General features: G+C 41.9%; 1 protein-coding gene across 2 annotated transcripts in view; it reads right to left on the bottom strand.

The window, feature by feature from the left end:
• Positions 1-15,934, bottom strand: part of LOC112231277 (serine/threonine-protein kinase PAK 3-like) — a 126,728-nt gene that overhangs the window by 29,880 nt on the left and 80,914 nt on the right. Inside the window, exons 2-9 of one of the 2 annotated variants that reach the window (XM_042311081.1) lie at positions 14,305-14,498; positions 13,721-13,821; positions 13,338-13,491; positions 8,590-8,627; positions 5,100-5,162; positions 3,545-3,682; positions 3,178-3,352; positions 2,588-2,651 (exon numbers count right to left, since the gene is read on the bottom strand). In XM_042311081.1, coding sequence (XP_042167015.1) covers positions 2,588-2,651; positions 3,178-3,352; positions 3,545-3,682; positions 5,100-5,162; positions 8,590-8,627; positions 13,338-13,491; positions 13,721-13,821; positions 14,305-14,476 — 905 coding nt within the window. In that variant the 5' untranslated portion in view covers positions 14,477-14,498. The remainder of the gene's footprint in view (positions 1-2,587; positions 2,652-3,177; positions 3,353-3,544; positions 3,683-5,099; positions 5,163-8,589; positions 8,628-13,337; positions 13,492-13,720; positions 13,822-14,304; positions 14,499-15,934) is intronic. The other variant, XM_042311082.1, reaches the window with a different exon arrangement.

Raw genomic sequence — 15,934 nt, 5'->3', positions numbered from 1 at the left:
TGTAACCAGGAATATAACACAGACCCATGGTGAATGCTGTAACCAGGAATGTAACACAGACCGATGGTGAATGCTGTAACCAGGAATATAACACAGACCCATGGTGAATGCTGTAACCAGGAACATAACACAGACCCATGGTGAATGCTGTAACCAGGAACATAACACAGACCCATGGTGAATGCTGTAACCAGGAATATAACACAGACCCATGGTGAATGCTGTAACCAGCAACATAACACAGACCCATGGTGAATGCTGTAACCAGGAATATAACACAGACCGATGGTGAATGCTGTAACCAGGAATGTAACACAGACCGGTGGTGAATGCTGTAACCAGGAATGTAACACAGACCCATGGTGAATGTTGTAACCAGGAATATAACACAGACCCATGGTGAATGCTGTAACCAGGAATGTAACACAGACCCATGGTGAATGCTGTAACCAGGAATATAACACAGACCCATGGTGAATGCTGTAACCAGGAATATAACACAGACCGATGGTGAATGCTATAACCAGCAACGTAACACAGACCCATGGTGAATGCTGTAACCAGGAATATAACACAGACCGATGGTGAATGCTGTAACCAGGAATGTAACACAGACCCATGGTGAATGCTGTAACCAGGGACATAACACAGACCCATGGTGAATGCTGTAACCAGGAACATAACACAGACCCATGGTGAATGCTGTAACCAGGAATATAACACAGACCCATGGTGAATGCTGTAACCAGGAATATAACACAGACCGATGGTGAATGCTGTAACCAGGAATGTAACACAGACCGATGGTGAATGCTGTAACCAGGAATATAACACAGACCCATGGTGAATGCTGTAACCAGGAACATAACACAGACCCATGGTGAATGCTGTAACCAGGAACATAACACAGACCCATGGTGAATGCTGTAACCAGGAACATAACACAGACCCATGGTGAATGCTGTAACCAGGAACATAACACAGACCCATGGTGAATGCTGTAACCAGGAACAGACAGAGTCCCCTGCCAGGAGTCTGGTTTACTGTTTGGTTCTACACCCTGACCTTTAGCCTAGTTTCCACTGCATTAACTTTACCAGTAACCCTTGTCTTCCCTGTATCCATCACTAAACCTTCCCATTCTCATAACACCCCAGAAGTCTTTTTGATGACAGTCTGTTTTTCTGCAGCAGAATGGCTTCATTTCGATTATGAGGTCTTGCAGATTGACCTTATACAGAATGAAGTGGAAGTCTCATTTTTCATGTCACGCTCCCGAGATTTAGTCAGGTCACACATCTCTCTCACATCTCTCCCTCACTCTGTTCTCCTTGCCATCTCTCTTCTTTATTCTCCCTCCTTCTCTGAGACCGTCAGGCTCCACCATTGTATTGTATTGTGAGTGTGTATGAATAATGAATGAGGGTTCCTGCAGCGTATCCCGACCAGCCACTGATGCGCTGCAGCCAGACAGGTAAAGCTGTTGTTAGGTAGCTGTGGAACCAATCCACACTGATCACTGACTCATCAGGAAGCTTCTCATGTGATCTACAGAGGGGATGGAGTGTGAGGTGGCTAAGGCCACTGAGCTCAGGATTTGTTAACTGCTCTCATCCTCAGGTAACATTTCCCTGTGGGTTTAATCAGAGAGGTCTGTGAGAAACCACAGTTTAGTGTTCATATCCTTGTGCACAGCTGTTTTCATTTATAGACAGTGTGTGTGCAGATTGTCTGTCGTTACCAGCCCACATTGATCAGGGGAGCCCTTAGTGGTGTGTTAAGCTAAGCAGACAGTGCTGGAGGAAGGTGGCTGCTGCTGTTGTTGTGTTCAGGTCTGAGGTGGAGGGAGTGGTGATGTCAGGGCTAAGCTCACCCCAGCTCTCCCAGAGAGAGCGAGAGAGAGCGAGCGGAGGAGGGTGAGAGAGAGTGAGAGAGAGAGAGAGAATCAGAGATAGAATCAGAAATGGAGAGTCAGAAGGAGGGTGAGAAAGAGAATCAGACAGAGAGAGAGTGAGTGAGTGAGTGAGTGAGTGAGTGAGTGAGTGAGTGAGTGAGTGAGTGAGTGAGTGAGTGAGTGAGTGAGTGAGTGAGAATCAGAGAGAGATATAGAATCACCGTGAGAGAGAGAGAGAGAGAGAGAATCGGAGAGAGAGAGAGAAAGAGAGAGAGGAGGAAGAAAGAGTGGGAGAGAGAATCAGAGAGAGAGAGAGAGGAGGAAGAAAGAGTGGGAGAGAGAATCAGAGAGAGAGAGGAGGGAGAAAGAGTGGGAGAGAGAATCAGAGAGAGAGAGAGAGAGAGTGAGAAGGAGGGAGAAAGAGTGGGAGAGAGAATAAGAGAGAGAGAGAGAGAGAGAGAGAGAGAGAGAGAGCAGGCTGAGCTCATCTGGCCCACAGCCATGTCTGAATAAAGTTCCTTTCTACTTCTCTCTCAGACCCTTCAACCTCTTTCTTTTTCTCATCTCTGTCTCTGGTCACTCCTGAGTGAGGCGTTGTCTTTCTTTCTCTCAGTTGGGCTGACTACCAAAGACTACTTTGTTCCAATAAAAGGCAGTAAGTAGCTAGTGGATTTGGATTGAAAGTGGACTTACCCTTGTCCTATTTTCTCAAAGCGTGTGTACTTCTTTTTGGGGTCCCCCACACTCACAATGCTTCCTGGGAAGACAGAGAGAGGTGATTAGTGGAGAGTGTCTCTAGGTCAGACTGAGGCATGCACACACACACACACACACACACACACACACACACACACACACACACACAGCACGGCCATGGAGAGGGCATCCCTGCATTACACACACGCTCCTCTGCCCACGACATTCAGGGATGTCGCCTGCTGTGGGGCCTCGTATTGAAGCCGAATACGCTGCTGCATGCTGGGAGGTTGTCCTGCACAGTAGAGCACTGCTGATGTTTTGGACAGGGGCAAATGCAGAAACTGCAGAGAGGACACTGCAGAGAGGACACTGCAGAGAGGACACTGCAGAGAGAGCAGTACTCTGACTCTAGAGGGGCGCTTGGTCGTCCTAAGGCTGTAATCTGTGGCTTAGTGAGCAGCCCACACTAATCACTGCGGTAGGATGGGTTTATAGATGAGAGGTCTGGACACATCACAGTACAGTCACAGCACAATCTCTATGAAACTCTCCATGCTCCATAGATCCACAGAGAGACAACATACTAAGTCGCTCCAGAATCTCCTCGTCTGTCATCTTGGACTTCTTCCTCTGCCGATCGGTGTGGCGGTACAGAGTGCTGGACGTGTTCTCCGGCTGGATCTGGGACTCTGGCGGGGTTGTGACCTCCTTCACAGGGGTGGGAGGCGCCAAGGGCTCGATGACAGAGCGGGTGTAGATCTGTCAGGAGAGGCGCAGGACACAGTCACAGTCAGGGAGGAGCAGGACACAGTCAGAGAGGAGCATGACAACAAGCATACTGTACAACTCTGTACTGAGTTGAGTTATTGAGGTGATTAGTCTGTAAGCCTTCCGAGTCTTAGATCTGTAACATTGTGTTAAGTCATTGTTCATAACCTCAGGGTGACTCACAGATTTAGTGTGCTCAGGTCGAGGTGCGATGACGGGTGGTGGCTCATCGTCATCATCCTCCTCCTCCTCCTCCTCTTCCTCCTCCTCCTCCTCTGACACAGGGGGTGCTATAGGGGGGTCTGTGGATGTCTTTGCACCCTGAGGTGTAAAACAAGGTGTCAGTGAGGAGGTCTGTAGTACATTGGACAGTGACAATCTGAAACGCTGGGACAGCTGCGTCACCTGCATTACTGTAAACGGTTTTTCCAGGGACTCCTAATGTCCCATGTAATAAGGCACGTCCATGCTGACAATAGACACCTCCTAAGACCATAGCATTACAACAGGGTGCTCAGCTGTGAAATAAGATACGGTAAAACATCAATATTACATTTATTCCACAGTGTAATCAGGAATATAGTTATCCAACATGATCCACTTGATTAAACCTGGGCCCATATCCACAAATCTAGGATCTGTCCATATAATATGATTTAGAATGATCTAAAAGGCCAAACTGACCCTAGATCAGCACTGCTACTTTGAGACCCTTTGTGGATACGGGCCTTGGACAAGAAAGCTACAGTACTAGAATGGCTTCTGATCATACGGGCTGAGGTATAGATCCATGACCGATGTGAGACAAGCAGCTAGAACATGGCTAACATTCTATGTCGTGATGTGTTTCAGTGACAACTCATAGAACAGAATTTGACAGCATACAGTTGGACCTGGAGAGCCAAACAAGCAAAACAACCCCTGACCCAACACTCCAACTCCAACCACAGCCACTAAAACAGCCGTACAATGCAGTAAGTCACACACCCATTCTGATGGTGGATCTGAGTTATATGCAAAGCCAGTCACTCTGTACTCCATCATAAACAGCACCATCCGGGTGACCACTTGGACTGTACAGTGGGACAGATTTCATCCATCCCTAAACATGTACCGTAGATGGTAAAACATACCCTAAACAGCACAGCAGAGCAGTATTGGTGATTAGCTGCGAGCTATTGGTGCCAAGCCAGCAGCTCTTTGCTTAGCAGTGGAAGTTGATTTGGTTTAAGCGGTACCACAAGGGATAATAGGGGTCAGTAATCTGAAGACAGCCCCAGATTCACAGCACAGACAGAGCCGAAGAAGGCAGTGGAGATGAGAGGCTAGCTGGCTAATGATGAGCAGCGCAAGCTAACAGGTTTCTACTGGGCCATGCGGTCAGATCTAAAGCAGGGACATATTGGCTCTGTGAGGAAGGGAGTGAAGAACACATGTTCAGACATGCAGGATTTTGAAGATCATAATAGCCCTCTTAGGCAAGCGCCCGGACCTGACAGTTTTAAGCATGGGCCATTGGGAATTGTTTAAGGAACTGCTTACGACAAGTGGTGAAATAGAGAAGCCATTACACTTAAAAGAGAGTGAAGCGGTCTCTAATATCTCTCATGTTCATGTCCATCCAATAGAGCCTGCATATCTGGGCATAACCAGCATCAACAACATTAGGAGTTCAAAAAGGTTCAATTTAGTTTTCAGACAATGTAGCGGTATGTGGAAAGGAATATGGAGGAGTTACCTTGTCAAATAATGCACTGCATGTTCTAAGGCTGACAGGAGGCCCAGACGACAGCAGTCGGTTCTGAATGTGAAGGTTGAAAATGGAAGGATTTACTGAACACAGAACAACACAATGTTACAGAGCAATGGACTATTGAGAATTGGGGAGAGTAGAGGACAGGGGACCACTACAGAGAGATGGGGAGAGTAGAGGACAGGGGACCACTACAGAGAGATGGGGAGAGTAGAGGACAGGGGACCACTACAGAGAGATGGGGAGAGTAGAGGACAGGGGACCACTACAGAGAGATGGGGAGAGTAGAGGACAGGGGACCACTACAGATGAATGGATCCTCACATATACACAGAGGAGAGATTTCCATTGGTGATGAGACACAAATGATGTTTTGCGGACCTCCTGCTGATGACCAGCCCTAGCTTCTGACGTAGAGATGGCAATGTGATCACTAGCGATATTAGTGGCAGAACATTTTGTTTCTGCACACTGACTTAATGCCATCGTATGGGACCTACCACTGTTATCCTGCACATTGACTTAATGCCATCGTATGGTACCTACCACTGTTACCCTGCACATTGACTTAATGCCATCGTATGGTACCTACCACTGTTACCCTGCACATTGACTTAATGCCATCGTATGGTACCTACCACTGTTATCCTGCACATTGACTTAATGCCATCGTATGGTACCTACCACTGTTACCCTGCACATTGACTTAATGCCATCGTATGGTACCTACCACTGTTGGTACCTACCACTGTCCTCTACTCTCCCTGCACATTGACTTAATGCCATCGTATGGTACCTACCACTGTTACCCTGCACATTGACTTAATGCCATCGTATGGTACCTACCACTGTTATCCTGCACATTGACTTAATGCCATCGTATGGTACCTACCACTGTTACACTGCACTTTGACTTAATGCCATCGTATGGTACCTACCACTGTTACCCTGCACATTGACTTAATGCCATCGTATGGTGCCTACCACTGTTACCCTGCACATTGACTTAATGCCATCGTATGGTACCTACCAATGTTACCCTGCACATTGACTTAATGCCATCGTATGGTGCCTACCACTGTTACACTGCACATTGACTTAATGCCATCGTATGGTACCTACCACTGTTACCCTGCACATTGACTTAATGCCATCATATGGTACCTACCACTGTTACCCTGCACATTGACTTAATGCCATCGTATGGTACCTACCACTGTTACCCTGCACATTGACTTAATGCCATCATATGGTACCTACCACTGTTACACTGCACATTGACTTAATGCCATAGTATGGTACCTACCACTGTTATCCTGCACATTGACTTAATGCCATCGTATGGTACCTACCACTGTTACCCTGCACATTGACTTAATGCCATCATATGGTACCTACCACTGTTACCCTGCACATTGACTTAATGCCATCATATGGTACCTACCACTGTTACCCTGCACGCTGACTTAATGTCATCGTATGGTACCTACCACTGTTATCCTGCACATTGACTTAATGCCATCGTATGGTACCTACCACTGTTACCCTGCACATTGACTTAATGCCATCATATGGTACCTACCACTGTTATCCTGCACATTGACTTAATGCCATCATATGGTACCTACCACTGTTATCCTGCACATTGACTTAATGCCATCATATGGTACCTACCACTGTTACCCTGCACATTGACTTAATGCCATCGTATGGTACCTACCAATGTTACCCTGCACATTGACTTAATGCCATCGTATGGTGCCTACCACTGTTACCCTGCACGCTGACTTAATGTCATCGTATGGTGCCTACCACTGTTATCCTGCACATTGACTTAATGCCATCATATGGTGCCTACCACTGTTATCCTGCACATTGACTTAATGCCATCATATGGTACCTACCACTGTTATCCTGCACATTGACTTAATGCCATCATATGGTACCTACCACTGTTATCCTGCACATTGACTTAATGCCATCATATGGTACCTACCACTGTTACCCTGCACATTGACTTAATGCCATCATATGGTACCTACCACTGTTATCCTGCACATTGACTTAATGCCATCATATGGTACCTACCACTGTTATCCTGCACATTGACTTAATGCCATCATATGGTACCTACCACTGTACATTCTTGTGTGTTTTACTCCTTGCGAGTATTTATTCTTAGATTTGTTGAAAATTTCTTTCTATCTGTTGATATCTGACCGAGTATTTGAACATTGTTGAGAAAGAGTTTGTAGGACCTGTTGTATCCTGTTCAAGCAAAAACTAAACTTTGATTTGATACATACAGGTTATCAGAGTGCTGACCGATTGAGAGGAGTGGTACCTACAGTCTGGTTCTGATCCAGCTCCTTATTGAGAGGAGTGGTACCTACAGTCTGGTTCTGATCCAGCTCCTTATTGAGAGGAGTGGTACCTACTGCCTGGTTCTGAACCAGCTCCTTATTGAGAGGAGTGGTACCTTCTGCCTGGTTCTTAACAAGCTCCTTATTGAGAGGTGTGGTACCTACTGCCTGGTCCTGAACCAGTTCCTTATTGAGAGGAGTGGTACCTACTGTCTGGTTCTGAACCAGCTCCTTATTGAGATGTGTGGTACCTACTGCCTGGTCCTTAACCAGCTCCTTGAGAGGAGTGGTACCTACTGTCTGGTTCTGAAGCAGCTCCTTATTGAGAGGTGTGGTACCTACTGCCTGGTCCTTAACCAGCTCCTTATTGAGAGGAGTGGTACCTACTTCCTGGTTCTGAACCAGCTCTTTATTGAGATTAGTGACACCTACTGCCTGGTTCTTAACCAGCTCCTAATTGAGAGGATTGGTACCTACTGTCTGGTTCTGAACCAGCTCCTTATTGAGAGGAGTTGTACCTACTTCCTGGTTCTGAACCAGCTCCTTATTGAGAGGTGTGGTACCTACTGCCTGGTTCTTAACCAGCTCCTTATTGAGAAGTGTGTCACCTGCTCTATCAACACTTCAACAGAACCTTCAGAGTGCTGGGAGTCAACAGGTCGGCGCCAACGCCTGAGAAAACCAGCCATCTCCAGACATAACAAAATCCTAATAGAGAAAAGGCCTCTCTGTGTGCCAACTCTTCACACTCAAGCCAGAGGTACCAACAGACAGAAAGACTGAATGCAGTTGACTTCTGCACACGACCTCTAAGAGTCTTCTCTCTCAGTCCACCGATGAAACATTACTCTGACAGCGACACAGCCCAGAGACAGTCATTTGGCTGATTTCCAAAAGGGACGGTTAGACTCTGAGACAGTCATATGAGGTCATGTTAATGTACCCAGCGAGAACACGCAGTCTGGCTTACAGTGCTAACTAAAACTACAGAGCACACTACAGCTGACGAGAGAGCACTACACAGAGTATACGCTCATATTTGTTTCTCTTTCAATAAATGCTAATGAGTTGTTAAGAGGAAAGGAACATGTTTGAAATTAAGTAGCACTTACCAGAGTGTTGGCTGCTATGTATCCCTGTGCTGACTTGTCTGAAAGAGAAAGGAATCAGACATCTCATTCTCTTACATTAACAACACACTGACAGTTAAATATAACCAAGATGACAACACACTGACAGTTAAATATAACCAAGATGACAACACACTGACAGTTAAATATAACCAAGAGGACAACACTGACAGTTAAATATAACCAAGATGACAACACTGACAGTTAAATATAACCAAGATGACAACACACTGACAGTTAAATATAACCAAAATGACAACACACTGACAGTTAAATATAACCAAAAGAACAACACACTGACAGTTAAATATAACCAAGATGACAACACACTGACAGTTAAATATAACCAAGATGACAACACACTGACAGTTAAATATAACCAAGATGACAACACACTGACAGTTAAATATAACCAAGATGACAACACACTGACAGTTAAATATAACCAAAATGACAACACACTGACAGTTATATATAACCAAGAGGACAACACACTGACAAATAAACATAACCAAGATGACAACACACTGACAGTTAAACATAACCAAGATGACAACACACTGACAGTTAAATATAACCAAGATGACAACACACTGACAGTTAAATATAACCAAAATGACAACACACTGACAGTTAAATATAACCAAAAGAACAACACACTGACAGTTAAATATAACCAAGATGACAACACACTGACAGTTAAATATAACCAAGTTAAATATAACCAAGATGACAACACTGACAGTTAAATATAACCAAGATGACAACACACTGACAGTTAAATATAACCAAGATGACAACACACTGACAGTTATATATAACCAAGAGGACAACACACTGACAGTTATATATAACCAAGAGGACAACACACTGACAAATAAACATAACCAAGATGACAACACACTGACAGTTAAACATAACCAAGATGACAACACACTGACAGTTAAATATAACCAAGATGACAACACACTGACAGTTAAATATAACCAAGATGACAACACACTGACAATTAAATATAAATAAGATGACACAGTTAAATATAACCAAGATGACAACACACTGACAGTTAAATATAACCAAGATGACAACACACTGACAGTTAAACATAACCAAGATAGCAACACACTGACAGTTAAATATAACCAAGATGACAACACACTGACAGTTAAATATAACCAAGATGACAACACACTGACAATTAAATATAACCAAAAGAACAACACACTGACAATGAAATATAACCAAGATGACAACACACTGACAGTTAAATATAACCAAGATGACAACACACTGACAGTTAAACATAACCAAGATGACAACACACTGACAGTTAAACATAACCAAGATGACAACACACTGACAGTTAAATATAACCAAGATGACAACACACTGACAGTTATATATAACCAAGAGGACAACACACTGACAGTTATATATAACCAAGAGGACAACACACTGACAGATAAACATAACCAAGATGACAACACACTGAGAGTTAAACATAACCAAAATGACAACACACTGACAGTTAAATATAACCAAAAGAACAACACACTGACAATGAAATATAACCAAGATGACAACACACCGACAATTAAATATAAATAAGATGACACAGTTAAATATAACCAAGATGACAACACACTGACAGTTAAATATAACCAAGAGGACAACACACTGACAGTTAAATATAACCAAAAGAACAACACACTGACAATGAAATATAACCAAGATGACAACACACCGACAATTAAATATAAATAAGATGACACAGTTAAATATAACCAAGATGACAACACACTGACAGTTAAATATAACCAAGAGGACAACACACTGACCGTTAAATATAACCAAGAGGACAACACACTGACAGTTAAATATAACCAAGATGACAACACACTGACAGTTAAATATAACCAAGATGACAACACACTGACAGTTAAATATAACCAAGATGACAACACACTGACAGTTAAATATAACCAAGATGACAACACACTGACAGTTAAACATAACCAAGATAGCAACACACTGACAGTTAAATATAACCAAGATGACAACACACTGACAGTTAAATATAACCAAGATGACAACACACTGACAGTTAAATATAACCAAAAGAACAACACACTGACAATGAAATATAACCAAGATGACAACACACTGACAATTAAATATAAATAAGATGACACAGTTAAATATAACCAAGATGACAACACACTGACAGTTATATATAACCAAGAGGACAACACACTGACAGTTATATATAACCAAGAGGACAACACACTGACAGATAAACATAACCAAGATGACAACACACTGACAGTTAAACATAACCAAGATGACAACACACTGACAGTTAAATATAACCAAGATGACAACACACTGACAGTTAAATATAACCAAGATGACAACACACTGACAGTTAAATATAACCAAGATGACAACACACTGACAGTTAAATATAACCAAGATGACAACACACTGACAGTTAAATATAACCAAGATGACAACACACTGACAGTTAAATATAACCAAGATGACAACACACTGACAGTTAAATATAACCAAGATGACAACACACTGACAGTTAAACATAACCAAGATAGCAACACACTGACAGTTAAATATAACCAAGATGACAACACACTGACAGTTAAATATAACCAAGATGACAACACACTGACAATTAAATAAAACCAAAAGAACAACACACTGACAATGAAATATAACCAAGATGACAACACACTGACAGTTAAATATAACCAAGATGACAACACACTGACAGTTAAACATAACCAAGATGACAACACACTGACAGTTAAACATAACCAAGATGACAACACACTGACAGTTAAATATAACCAAGATGACAACACACTGACAGTTATATATAACCAAGAGGACAACACACTGACAGTTATATATAACCAAGAGGACAACACACTGACAATTAAATATAAATAAGATGACACAGTTAAATATAACCAAGATGACAACACACTGACAGTTAAATATAACCAAGATGACAACACACTGACAGTTAAATATAACCAAAAGAACAACACACTGACAATGAAATATAACCAAGATGACAACACACCGACAATTAAATATAAATAAGATGACACAGTTAAATATAACCAAGATGACAACACACTGACAGTTAAATATAACCAAGAGGACAACACACTGACCGTTAAATATAACCAAGAGGACAACACACTGACAGTTAAATATAACCAAGATGACAACACACTGACAGTTAAATATAACCAAGATGACAACACACTGACAGTTAAATATAACCAAGATGACAACACACTGACAGTTAAATATAACCAAGATGACAACACACTGACAGTTAAACATAACCAAGATGACAACACACTGACAGTTAAATATAACCAAGATGACAACACACTGACAGTTAAATATAACCAAGATGACAACACACTGACAGTTAAATATAACCAAGATGACAACACACTGACAGTTAAATATAACCAAAAGAACAACACACTGACAATGAAATATAACCAAGATGACAACACACTGACAATTAAATATAAATAAGATGACACAGTTAAATATAACCAAGATGACAACACACTGACAGTTAAATATAACCAAGAGGACAACACACTGACAGTTATATATAACCAAGAGGACAACACACTGACAGATAAACATAACCAAGATAGCAACACACTGACAGTTAAATATAACCAAGATGACAACACACTGACAGTTAAATATAACCAAGATGACAACACACTGACAGTTAAATATAACCAAGATGACAACACACTGACAATGAAATATAACCAAGATGACAACACACTGACAATTAAATATAAATAAGATGACACAGTTAAATATAACCAAGATGACAACACACTGACAGTTAAATATAACCAAGATGACAACACACTGACAGTTAAATATAACCAAAATGAACAACACACTGACAATTAAATATAACCAAGATGACAACACACTTAAATATAAATAAGATGACAGTTAAATATAACCAAGATGACAACACACTGACAGTTAAATATAACCAAGATGACAACACACTGACAGTTAAACATAACCAAGATGACAACACACTGATAGTTAAATATAACCAAGATGACAACACACTGACAGTTAAATATAACCAAGATGACAACACACTGACAGTTAAATATAACCAAAAGAACAACACACTGACAATGAAATATAACCAAGATGACAACACACTGACAATTAAATATAAATAAGATGACACAGTTAAATATAACCAAGATGACAACACACTGACAGTTAAATATAACCAAGATGACAACACACTGACAGTTAAATATAACCAAAAGAACAACACACTGACAATGAAATATAACCAAGATGACAACACACCGACAATTAAATATAAATAAGATGACACAGTTAAATATAACCAAGATGACAACACACTGACAGTTAAATATAACCAAGAGGACAACACACTGACCGTTAAATATAACCAAGAGGACAACACACCTACAGTTAAATATAACCAAGACATGGAAAAGTGTGTGTGGTAGCTATGAGATCTGACCGCATGTACTGTAGACTCTTCAATAAATATTCAAAGCCTTTGCTCACCATAGCAGCATATTTTCGCTAACTCAATTATTCAGAAATGTAAGGCAGAGAGATGATCTGAAACACAGACAGCAGCATCTGTGTTTGTGTGTTGTTACCTCCGGGGGTGAAGCTCATGTATTTCTGGTTGTTGACAGTCTCTTTGGAGTCGTAGAACTTGAGCACGTCCAGCACGGCCTGAGGGTTCTTCTTCTGCTCCAGCTTGGTGATGTTGGAGGTCTGAAGGAGCCGCGCCCACTGCTCTGGGATGCCCTGATTGAGAGAGGTCGCAGGTCATAGGTCAGAGGTCAGATCCACTCTGTGACTTCATAGCTACCACGGCACAAATGTTCATGTCTTGTTTATTTTTAACACGCAGTGGTAATATGGGCCATTTAAGGGTATACTCGAAACCTTCACTGTACACCTTCCTTGTCTGTGATGTACCGTATAACGCTGAAATATATTTACTGGAACGTTGATCTGTCAAAGATGTACGTACAGTGAACTCCCCTGTAACAGCATCAAAGCCAACATGGATGGTGTGCTCAAAGTCTGAGGGCAGGGAGATCTCAGGGCGCTCCTTCTCCTTCTTCTTGTTCGCTGCATGGGAGAAAACAAAAAGAACATTCAGATCTAGTTCTGATACATAGTACACCGACATTTTAAAGAGATACATTTTCGAATCAGTGTCGTATTATTCCTGAGCAGAGATTAAAAATATTTTTAGAACAAGTATTGTCTTTACACGGATTATATGTCTCTAGCAACTTTGATATAACTCTGATTGTTTCACTCTTTGCCGAGGGTGGAGCTAAATATACATACAATACCCCTTTCTCAAATTGCATAACTTAGAGAGGGCTCCTAACCCTCATAAAGGTGTGATGTTACTCTATCACTGATCAATGGGTTCCTTGTTGTCAATGGACCTCGTGAGCCAGTGGTGATGTCTAGGGACACAATTTTCCTGGAAACCCAAAACAACTCCAGGCCTTGTTTTTCCTGTTTAGGTCATGAGGTCAGGAGAAGCTCATGCAGGACTCTAGTTCTACATTAAAGTGTGATATGCAGCAGTCTGCTTACTCTTGTCTCCTCCAGGGAAGATGGAGCGCAGGCGGACCTTCTTGTTCTTCTCTTCAGGAGCCATTGGGAGAGGTTTGGAGCCGTGATTCACTGATGTAGAGTCTCGGGAACTACTGTTCATTCTCAAGGGAGGGGCTGGCGGTTTCTCTTCAATATCGACTCTATCGGACATCTTTAGTGACACTCACAATCTCCTAGGAAGAAAGAAAAACAAGAGAGAGGGAAGTTTAGCATGGTGCTATAATAATTTATTTTCTAAGAGATTCTTAGGATCAAACTGGAAAAGGAGAAGAGAGCCTTGCCTACAGGTCCACAACTCCCTCTGCACACTGCAGGCTGACAACACATCAACATCCATCAACATCCAACATCCATCAACATCCAACAACATCCAACATCCATCAACATCCAACAACATCCATGAAAATCCATCAACATCCAGCCCCCATTTAGAGACGGATTTTCAATCTCAATAACTGAATCAAGAAATATGAGGAACGTTGGTAGTGGTTTTGAACGTGAGTACAAATGCTGTAACACATATGAGTTGCCTTAGACTTCATCAGGAGTTCAACATGACGCTACAAGATAAAGCCTTTGAACGGCTGTCTCTCTCCCCCTCACTGTGTAATGTTTGCTGTCAGTAGAGGCATGAGCAGCCTCTATCCAGCGGGTTTAAATCCCCATGGGTCACAAGAAGGGCTCTCTCTGTGCTCCAGGGGGGCACAATATCCATAATCTGTCTCTACATAAACCTACAATTTCCTGTCATAGTTTCACTCTCTGGTTCCTAATCTTTTTCTTGAAAGAAGGCCTCTGTGTTCAGAAACTACTCTGTGTAATGTTTCAGATCTGCCGTGAGTCAAAGAAAAAACAATCCAATCACAAGACTCACAGACTGGAAAACATCTAGCTATAAAACCATGTTTAAATCTAAATTACTACATTCAACAGAAGCTCGGCACTAAGTAGATTAAACATCTTTGCTGAGATGCTGTTCCAATTGTCTGCCAAACTGATGGAGAGAAACTGACAAGAAAGTTTACAGTATATAGACTGCAGCCCATCGACTTACATTCATATAGGAGGAGATAAATCCACCAGTACACATCTGACTTCATCTGGCATCATCTGTAAACAGAATATCTAGTCCTCAGCATAGTGAAACCCTTGCATCCCTGATTGACACATATTCTCATGTAACATCATGAACTATTGCAGTTTGTACTGTATTTTGTAGCCTATTTATAGTATTCTGCCTGTGTAACATGATAATCCGAGATTCAGCCCAGCCTCAGTTCAGACAGACACTCCCAGATATAGAAACACTGACATTCAAATCAATCAATGTTTATGACACTACATGTTTCAGGAACATAGCTCACAATTCCGGTGTCTGTTACATTGTGTTCCATTACACTATGCTGCATGTTACATTGTGTTCCATTACACTATGGTGTCTGTTACATTGTGTTCCATTACACTATGGCGTCTGTTACATTGTGTTCCATTATACTATGGCGTCTGTAACATTGTGTTCCATTACACTATGGTGTCTGTTACATTGTGTTCCATTATACTATGGCGTCTGTAACATTGTGTTCCATTACACTATGGTGTCTGTTACATT

This window comes from Oncorhynchus tshawytscha, linkage group LG33 (assembly GCF_018296145.1).
Source record: "Oncorhynchus tshawytscha isolate Ot180627B linkage group LG33, Otsh_v2.0, whole genome shotgun sequence".
NCBI classification, from domain to species: domain Eukaryota; kingdom Metazoa; phylum Chordata; class Actinopteri; order Salmoniformes; family Salmonidae; genus Oncorhynchus; species Oncorhynchus tshawytscha.
This window is presented reverse-complemented; position numbering and strand designations above follow the sequence as displayed.